This window comes from Chaetura pelagica, unplaced genomic scaffold (assembly GCF_000747805.2).
Source record: "Chaetura pelagica isolate M959 unplaced genomic scaffold, ChaPel_1.0 scaffold520, whole genome shotgun sequence".
NCBI lineage: Eukaryota > Metazoa > Chordata > Aves > Apodiformes > Apodidae > Chaetura > Chaetura pelagica.
In genome coordinates, this window is record NW_009951812.1 from 110,074 (window position 1) to 120,072 (window position 9,999).

At 46.6% G+C, this 9,999-nt stretch overlaps 1 protein-coding gene across 1 annotated transcript in view; it reads right to left on the bottom strand.

The window, feature by feature from the left end:
- Nucleotides 1–9,999, bottom strand: part of KANSL1 (KAT8 regulatory NSL complex subunit 1) — an 85,172-nt gene that overhangs the window by 24,822 nt on the left and 50,351 nt on the right. Inside the window, exons 2-3 of the mRNA XM_010008136.1 lie at nucleotides 5,729–5,870; nucleotides 660–764 (exon numbers count right to left, since the gene is read on the bottom strand). Of these exons, the coding sequence (XP_010006438.1) occupies nucleotides 660–764; nucleotides 5,729–5,870 (247 nt within the window). The remainder of the gene's footprint in view (nucleotides 1–659; nucleotides 765–5,728; nucleotides 5,871–9,999) is intronic.

Sequence of the window (9,999 nt, forward strand, 5' to 3'; positions counted from 1 at the left end):
GAATGCTGCAGCTTGGCAGCAGGAGTTGGAGCCACGCAGGGACCACCCTTCTCTTAGTACTACACCACAACTTCAAAATCCTTGATTTTTATACATCAATCTGTCCCACAGGATCAAAAGTAATCACAGCCAGGCTGAGCAGTACGATCAAGCCTTTAGTCTGTGGCCTACATTTCTGCATTAAATAATAAATACCTGGCACTCTGCATAGTTTCCAGTGCATCTCACTGAAATCATTAGTTCCCTTTCCAAGGGGTACCACTCAGGCAGATATTAATAGTCACATCCTTAGAAGCCTTTGCTAATTGTGCTGCTCTCAGTTTGAGTTACTTTTTTGCTAGAGGGAAAGGATTAGTAAGGATTCTTAAGCTTCACAAAATGCTCATGCATATTTAAAAGGTATCCCAAGGAACTCTCTTCTAAAAGGTGTTTAAAGCCTATTGTTGATTAACCCCAAAATAATCTGGGAGGGGGAGACCTGCACAGACCAACACACTGGCAATTCCCAGGTGATGTCACACAGAGAGGTGCTTCTGCAGGAAGCCAGACACATGGTTTGAGCACCTCTCTTCTCCACAGCTTCAAGGATGAACCTTCCGCAGCCAAAATCCAGGAAGGTGAAGGATCTGGACCCATTCACTTGTGCTGCTGGCACTTACCAGGCGCTCAGCCCCAGGCTCCAGCTTCACTTCAGCACTAATGGGACGGGATGCATCATCTCCTGCAGGATCAGGGGTTGATGCTTCACCAAGAACTATCAGCCCCTGGAAGACAGGAAAGGGAACAGGGATTAAGGGCGGGTCCTTTGGTCAGAGCAGGGAAGCTGCACATCCATCATCCCCACACACAACAGCTGCTGCATGACAAGCCCTGCCTTCCCACTGTGTTTTTCAGACGATGCCAAACCCAACCCCCTGGCTGCCTGGCTTTTCCTGACATCTAAGCTGAACCTGGAGGGGGAAGGACAGTGGCTGCAGCCAGACCACATGCCTTCAGCCCACTAGCAGTAGACAGTTAGCTCCCTCTCGGGCAGAAGTGCTGCAAGGATGGTGCTTCCCCTCCCCAGCCCTTCCCCTCCCCAGCGAGCTGCGTGCCAGCAAACCCAGGGAGAACATTTTGCTGTAGAGCAGGGCAGGAAACCACTGCTTTCACAGGCCCAACTGGAACTCACCACCACAGCCAAGCAAACCATTTTGAGCAGGTGCCAAAACCTGACAAACTTGTTACTCTGAGCAGATATTTTCTTTTTTTTTTTTTTTCCCAAAAGGAGTGATATTCACAAAATTCAGTAAGGAGAAAAAAATACACTGATAAACAAGCTATTGGTATAAACCTAGCAGGACAAAGCACAGAGGCAGAGCACTGACTGCTTCATCAGGCTGAACATTTGTTGTCCTGTTTATGTTTTACTCTCAGTGAAGCTTTACTCTAAAGGCAGGACTGGTTTCTCTTTGAACAACCCCATGTAAAATAAAATCATTGCAATTCTGCGTATTCTGAGCTCTATTATAACAAAGCAGGCTGAAATGTGCCAAGAATTAAGAGAGCTGGTGGAACCTACAGGCTATGAATATAGTCCAGGACGAAGACAAGCCAGAACAAGTTTACATTTGGTCAACCAAGGAACTAGGGAAAGGGCTGCTCAGATCAAGAACAGGCAGAGCACTCATCTGAGAACAATTCTGGAGGTTGCACCGTGTGTCACGAGAAAGTGAGCCTGGAAGGGAACCTGGGACACGTCATCTGGAGAGAGGAGAGAGCTACAAGGCTTCCCTCTACATCCACAAAGTCAAATCTTACATGACTGATTATCTTATGACTTGACACAATCTTTGCAACAACAGATCCGTGGCTGCCCAGAAAGATCCTGGTAGCCCATAGTTCAGAGATACTTCATTGAAAAACAGTTCATAAACTAAATACAATGGCATGTGGCCTCTGACCAGCAATGAGGAAGTAACCAGCTTCTAGAATAAACATGATGGCAATTTTCTAGAGTTTTCTGACATCCCAGAGGGGTGTTTAGTGGGTGAGAGAGGCTCTCAGTCTAAACTCAATTAAATACTGTTGTGCTTTTCCTACTCTCTTGAAAGATCCCCCTCCAAGAGCAACCCATCACACTTGGCCACTGCTTCTAGAAACATCCTCAGGCACCTCAGCAAAGAGGTCAGTCATGTCCAGAAGTCAGGTGTAGGAAACAGTGGACATGAAAAAGGGGGAAACTGGGACTGAATGCAAAACAGGAACCAAGGAAACTGCTTCTCTTTGATGCTCCGGGAGGCACTTGAACTTCTCCTTTGCTCAGTAAGAGAATGAGATGGGGAAGCATGGGCCTCAGGAATAGAAACAGCTACCAAGAACTTCTGCCTTCAGTTTAAAGGAATAGGATGAAGGGAGCTGCTCCAGGCCTCAGGAGGGAGCAGTTACTATTCTAGACACTGTGGGTATTTGTTTAGAAGCATGTCCCTTTACTGGTGACTCTGAAGCAGAGGCAATGCTGAACAGGGCCTTCCCAGTGACAGGCACAGCTTTGGTTTCATGCCCTCACACACAAGCTGCCCTGTCTGAGCCCACTATGCTCCACAGCATCTTCCTACTGAGGGCTGTGTTCTCTGCTTTGCCTCTAAGAGTTTTAAATCCCCATTATTTTTACACTTCTGAATAACAGAGAGGATTTAGAAGGGCAACATCACATTCCCAGCTCCCTTTATGGAAAGGGAAAGGAGCAGCTCCTTCCAAGGTCACACAATACCTGCTTTTCACCAGCATTCTCCAAAACAAAGGAAAAAGGAAGGCTCCCTCCAATATTTACGGGCAAGTTTGCTGCTTCTATATTCCCATTTTTAACACTAATGATGTTATTAATGAGAAATCAATCGTAGAGGTCTCAGATAGAGACAGAGAGGGAGACAGATCTCAGATGTCTCATGGTGCTGTAACAGTCAGCAGCTTCTGCCAAGGGACTAACGAGTGAGGAAGAGGGTTGTGACACCCATTAATGTACATCAGAAAGATACTGAGTGTCCTCAACAGCCCTGCAGAGGGAGAGCAGCACCTCTTAACAGTGCCCTGAGCCCCACATACCACTGCAGACACAGGAAACTCATGTGAGAGCTGCAAATTCTTCCAGCAAGAGGCTCCTCCCAACTCCCACCCCACCCATCACGTGTTTCTCTTGACTCAGCAGCTCCAGGCAGAGCACAAGCCCTCCCCTCGGGACAGGCTGCACAAACAGCAGAGCAAAAGCTTGAAGGGAACACAGCAAAACCATCTGGGATGCTCTGGGAACAAGCTGAACCTGGGTCTCCAGAGATGATGTGCAAAACAAGCCCATCTTTAAGGAGTTTTGGCTGCTCTATCTCACCCAAGTCTCCCACTGCACAAAATTCATCCTGATTCACCTCTTATTCCATCTAAGAGTGAAACTCATAGAGACACAGGAAAAGAGAAAAAAAAATGCTGTCTGCTCCTTTCCAAACAGAGCATCTGCCACCCACACATGCAGAGAGGTGCAAAGACTCTGCATGGGGGAAACCAGCACCTTGTCACACCCCATCTCAAAAAGGCCCAACAAAGCACATTTGTGAAAAGAAAACCACCTTCATGGACATCCAGTCCCTTTAATTAACTTTCCACACTCTTAAAACCAACATAAAATGGAAGGCCCAACAGCCTGCTATTTTTAAGTGCCAGAAAACACTTTACAACTAACTTTGAACACCCACTCACAGGTTTGTTGTTTTCCTCCACATCTCACCAGGCTCCAAGTGACACGACCCAAATGTGCTGAAAACACAATTACTGCTGAGGACACCCAGGTAGCAGTACCTTCAGAACAGAGGGCTATTTTTGACTGCCTGCCTTTCCTTCTCTTGCAATTTGATAAAGCCATGCATCTTTTTAAAAAGGTGCACTGGGATGTAAACTTTAATTATAAAGGTAATTAAGCTAAACAAAATAATAAAATAGAAAAGCAACTTTGAATCCCTGCTGCAGCCACATTTTAACCTCGTTATGGCCAAACAGGCTAGAGTTATGCTGATAGAAAAAACAAGGTGTCGCCAAATTCTTTAATTACTGTCCTTGTACAATTTGAAGTCAAATTCATTCCAGCAAGGCTCTGTTATTACTGAAACATCTGCTTCTCTAGTCTCCCTTTACTTGTCCCAAGGTGCTTTTCTGAATCTTACTCTGAGTTTTTCATTGGTGAAAATGAAGCACGTTTCATCCTTGAGCTCAAAGACACCAAGACAAGGGCAGCTGGGTGCAAGCAGGGATATTCATGAAATCCCACCAGAAAGATGGGATATTTGATACTCACTTTCTTGTTGAGGCAGAACAGCCACTACCAAACCCTCCAACATCTGAACTCTTCTGCCACTGCTCTACCTTAAATTCACATACTACTGCAGTCATGGAGTTTTTGTTTGAATAAATCAGAGCAGAGGACATCCTGTTTTCTGAAACTTCAGCTGGACTTTTCAACTTTGACACAGCATCATGATTTTCTCCTTTCAGCCCTGGAGACTGCAACCTTAGATAAAAACATGTGATGCTTGTAGCCATGATCAGGCCATTTCACAAGTCTGTCAAGTTGTCATCATCTGGTGACAACACTGACTCTTCCACTTCACTAATGAGTTTTCTCATTTCTTCCATTACTTAACTTTCTTGCATATAAATGTTTAGGAATTTTGTATTTTACACAGAGAAACCATCTTGCATGGTTGGCTTTCTTAAGACAGGAGGAAGGTAATTCTTTCTGAAATGTGTTAATTAATTTGACATAGAGGCCACTTCCCAGAAGCCTTTTTCTGCTCCCACCTCAGCCCTGTATTCTGTTCAGCAAGCCATGCTCTTCCACCCAGTCATTTAGAGCCCTCACTCACTCAATTAGTCTGTTTTTCTACTTAACTGCATAAAGGTCCAGTCTTCCTTCCCCTGCCAGTGTTTTCTACCCACCTGGAAGCCCCTTTCCCCATCAACCCCCCCACATCCTGGGAAAAACCTCTGCTGGACTCTGAATTGCTGAGGATCTCTGAGTTGATGCAACAGCACCAGCCTCCCTGCCACAAACTCCAGACATTCCTTCCCCTCCAAGGCCTGACATTTAGTCGTGCATGCCTGAACAAGTCTCAGTAACAATTCCTTCCTCATCCCTTCTCTGCTCTCCCCCATTCTCCCACCATCTGAGAGCAAGTCTGAAAAAACTAATTCCTGCCACTGAGAAAGGTCAGCTCCTAGAAACAGTCTTTTTATGATACAGACTCAATTTTAAGCCCCTGCTATATGACAGGATCTGAAGCTGATTTCCACCAGTTCCCTCCCTTCCCCAATAAGTCTCTTGTTAAGCTGTTCCTTATCCCCATCTTCAGTTAGTCCCAAACAGAAAGGCTAGGAAGGTTTTTAAAGAAAATTAATAAAATAGAGAAAGGCTCCAACAATAGAGAACAGCAACATGTATCCAAAAGTTGTTTAGTACCCAAAGGCTGACTTTAAAGTAAGGTATTACTCCCTTCATGTTACCAAACTGAACCAGGGAGTAAATATTACACTCAGCCCATGCCAATCAGCACTGCAATTAGTCACAACTGTGCACTGTGCTCTTTGAGAGATTCAAGTGGATAAAAAGCATCAGACTTTGCATATACACTCTCCCCTGCGTCAGAAAAAAGTGGAGGCAGACAGAGCAAAATCCCATGTATTCAAAACAGGCCCAGGTCCTCACCTTATTGGCTCTAATCTGCTTGTAAATGTCCGTTTGCTGCCGGATTCGATATTCCAGGTCCGAGACGTGGGCTTGGAGCCAATTCCAGCGACTGACGATGGCTGCACGGTCTGCTGCCCATCTCCACTCTGCCCTTCGCCTCCTAGAAAAACAGAAAGGAGAAAGGGGGGGATTGTTTGGAGTGAGATTTTCATGATGCAGTCCAGAAAAAAACCCCGGCAGAACTGACAGCTCAAGAGCTACACGCTGACCGACCGATGCCATCCAGCCACTGCTACCTCCTACCAACCCAAGCCCAGATGTGCTGGGGAAGCCCTGCCTCCCTGCCTCCACAGAGCAATATTTAACAACTTCTGGTGCCCAGGGACCGAAGTCCTGCCTATGGAAGTGTTAAGACTCTGTTCCATGCTTAGCTGAACCAGCAGCTCTAGCCCTACCTGGCCACACCTGCAAAACCCACTTTCCCAAGTCTTGGAGAAAACCAAACCCATCTGCTCTCCCTTCCTCCACTTAACCCCTTTAAAAATAAACCCTCTGTCATCAGGAACAAAATATGCCAGCATGTACCACGTGGCCACAACTAAAACACAGTGGGAAGTTTCATAACACACCATCCCTGGATTTGAGGAGTAACCACTGTTTGGAGATGAGCAACAGAGCAAGCAGCACCTTGCACAAGCTGCTCCCCTGCAATGAGGTGTTGCAAAGGAAAGCAGGCACCAGTGAGCTTGAGTTCTGCATCTGATGGCTTGACTGAGCAATGGAACATCAGAAAATGAGTAAGTGAATGGCTCCTCCTGCTCTCTGGGGCTCAGAAGTGCAATGTGAGAGGTGGTGGGCATGTGTGCATGCAGAGGGGAACCCACACACTTGGAAGCTCTTGGCTGATTTCCTACCTTCTTCATCCCTGCTGTGAACATAAAGCACAGTTCTCCAGGAGCATAAATATTCTTTCACTAGTGCAGGGACCACACCTTTGTATTTTCAGGTGAACTGCTACAAAAACACCCTTACTCTCTACTACCACAGCCCAGGGCAGAGGAACACAGAGACATGAGGGTACGTCCACATCCATGGCTCCGTTTTCCCACATGAAAAGCCATAATGTTAGGAAAATACACTCTCAGCATCCTGATTCCAGTGGACAAATATGCCAGAGAGGAAGGAAAAAAAAAATACCCAGAGAGGAAGGAAACCACAACATGGTGCAGAAACAAAGCCAGAGCAAAAAGTGCATGCACAAATCCAGTGCCACCACACAAAGCCTCTGCCACATCTGGATGTTTGGCAATTAAATTAATCACAAAATAATTCCCTTTGCCCATATGCCCCTCCCTTCTGTAGCATTTCTGAACCCTGTGAGAGCAGACGGAGCAGGGGAGTCACAGCAATGTCCAGATTTTTCTTCCAAAACCTAACCAAGGCTTCTTCCACTGAGATGAACCCGTTTTGGAGCTGAAACCAGTCATCCCAGCAGCAGGTGGTAAATGGGATGTGCTGCTGGAACAGCCCCAGCTGCAGAGAGACAACAGCACTGATCAAGCTCTTAAAAAATCTACACCTCCTCTACATCTGCCCTTCTTTAGGTGTGCTGCTACCAAACACACTTGCCTAAAAAAGGACCAGGGTTATAACAAGTTTTAAATCAACTAAGAGATGAAAAAGAGGAGGTGGCTCCTCTGAATTGCCAACAAAACCCACAAATTCATAGAATCATGGAATGTTTTGGGTTGGAAGGGACCTTAAAGACCATCTAGATCCAACCCCCTCCATGGGCAGGGACACCTCCCACCAGCCCAGGTTGCTCCAAGCCCCATCCAACCTGCCCTTCAACACTGCCAGGGATGGGGCAGCCACAGCTTCCCTGGGCAACCTGGGCCAGGCTCTCACCACCCTCACAGGGAAGAATTTCCTCCTTATGTCTCACCTAAATCTCCCTCTTCTAGTCCTCTCACTCCCTGCCCTTGTCCCAGGTCCCTCACCAGCTTTCCTGGAGCCCCTTCAGGCACTGGAAGGTGCTCTAAGGTCTCCCTGGAGCCTTCACTTCTCCAGGCTGAACACCCCAACTCTCCCAGCCTGTCTCCAGAGCAGAGCTGCTCCAGCCCTTGGATCATCTCCGTGGCCTCCTCTGGACTTTCTCCAAGAGCTCCATGTCCTTCTTAAGTTAGGGGCTCCAGAATTGGACAGAGGGAGGACCCACCTCCCAAAAACCCCTTTTCCACCCTCCATTGTCATGGATTTTGTGCCATTCAGGGAGAGATCCCTTGCAGGGTGGTGGGACCATAAAGCTTGCAAAACATTATCCTTCTTGGAACAGAGTGAAGCATGACTGGGCTGGAGATGTGGCTTAGAGCTGCGTGCTGGGGTGATGCTGGGGTGGTGCTGGCAGCTGCTCAGCCCATTGTAAACCGGATTAACCCTCTGGTCACTGCCTTGCTGGTGGGTTACATCAGAGCTCTACCCACCCATGTGCTCAGCTGCCTTTTGTCTCCAGCTCTGCTGGCTGTAACCTCAGTGTGACCGATGGAGAATTAAGATCTGCCCTCGCTGTGGCATCCAGCTACAGTAAATACCAACAATTCCACCAAACACAAGGTCAGCGTTGATCAAAATAGAGAAGGCACTTCACACAGGGAAATACTCCAGCAGGAAGGACTTAAGCTCTTAAAAATACTTGGAAAATAGTCTTGGAAGAGGGCTGGGAGTGCTGTAGCTGTCCCTGCCCATGCAGGGGAGTTGGAACTGGATGATCTTTAAGGTCCTTTCCAACCCAAACCATCCCATGACTCTATGATTGCCTCCTGGACACGTTTCTCTGAGCATTGCTGCTCTGACTCAATTACCCAGAAGATCAGCAGCGTTTTCATCTGAGTTTCCCACAAGACTTTCCAGAACACATTACTTCTCTGCTGGCCAAGTTGCAGTGAAATTCTACCACACTCTTAGTTCGGATGGTAAGAACAATTTGACTGGAGAAGAGTTAAATCTTTTTTTTTTTTTTTTTAAATAATATATAGCTTGAAAAGAAAAGAGCTCTGCAATGGCTGTGTCTGCTTCTGAGGCACCTTCAGAATCTGTGGATGCAACAGACTATCTGGAGCCCTAGAAAACTGAGGACTCTAAGTCAGATCTCAGCAGTTTGCTCTCTGGGGATCCACATAACATTGGGAATTGTTTTTTAGACATATCAAAAGCAGCTGAGAGCACCTTCAAGCTGCCAGATCCTTTGCTTGCCTCTGCAACATTACAAAGCACCCTGGCCTGCTGGAACAATCCTGCTCTCCTCCATTAAATACATCTCATTCTTTTGCTCAGATGACACAGAAATTGAAATTAAATATAAAAAAACCACCTTACAGCCATTTAGATTCCTCAGCACCAGGGCAGCATAAGCAGCAGCAGAACTGCTCTTCACCTTAAAATCAGAACACATCCTACCCCATAAACTCCACTGGATTTAAACCAGAAATAAACCAAGAAAGTGCAACACAGGAATGTACACTTCACCCTCTGACACCCTGCAGCAGAGGTGGAGGAGGGGAAGAGACATAATGATGGCTCAGCCACACTTTCCAAAACAGTATTGAGCATAGTGTGGCCCTCTATATTTAGAATTAAACCTTTTTCAGAGCCTGTTCAATTACACCCTTTACTGCAATGTGCTGTCAGCAACATAAATGTTCTCCTCCTGTAGATCAGCTTTTGGATAACAAATCCTGTAGCTTCTTTAGCTTTAATGTCTATGCAAATGATTGCAAGAATGGTTTTCTCAACTACCACTAGAAAGCAGCATGATGGACAAAATACAGCATTGAAGTCACCTGAAACCTCAGCCAGCCCCCCTGCTCTGGGTGGGGAGAACCCACTTCCTTTCTTTCCAAACATTAGGGGCTTTAACATGACAAGTAATAAAACAGTTGATTGCACTTGTCTGGAATGGGTTTTGGATTAAGCTGAAAGACTGGCTGCTGAGATGCAAAAGGGCTGCATGGCTTGTCTGGAGAGGAGGCTTGTGTCTCAGGAGGCAGAGCTGGCACAGGGGCTAATGTGAGCAGCAGCAAAGCAGATAAATCCTGTGTCCTCCAAGGGAAACAATTAATCCTGCTGCTGCTGCACGGGTTGACTGCAAGTGCCTGCAAAATACAGGCCACAGAGGATGGCACAGGACAGCCCCTCCAGCTGGGACAGGAGGGCAAGGCTCATGAAACAGCACAGAAAATTATTTAGGATTATTTTAAAGAAAATACCAGTTTCCCAGGCAGACTCTTTCC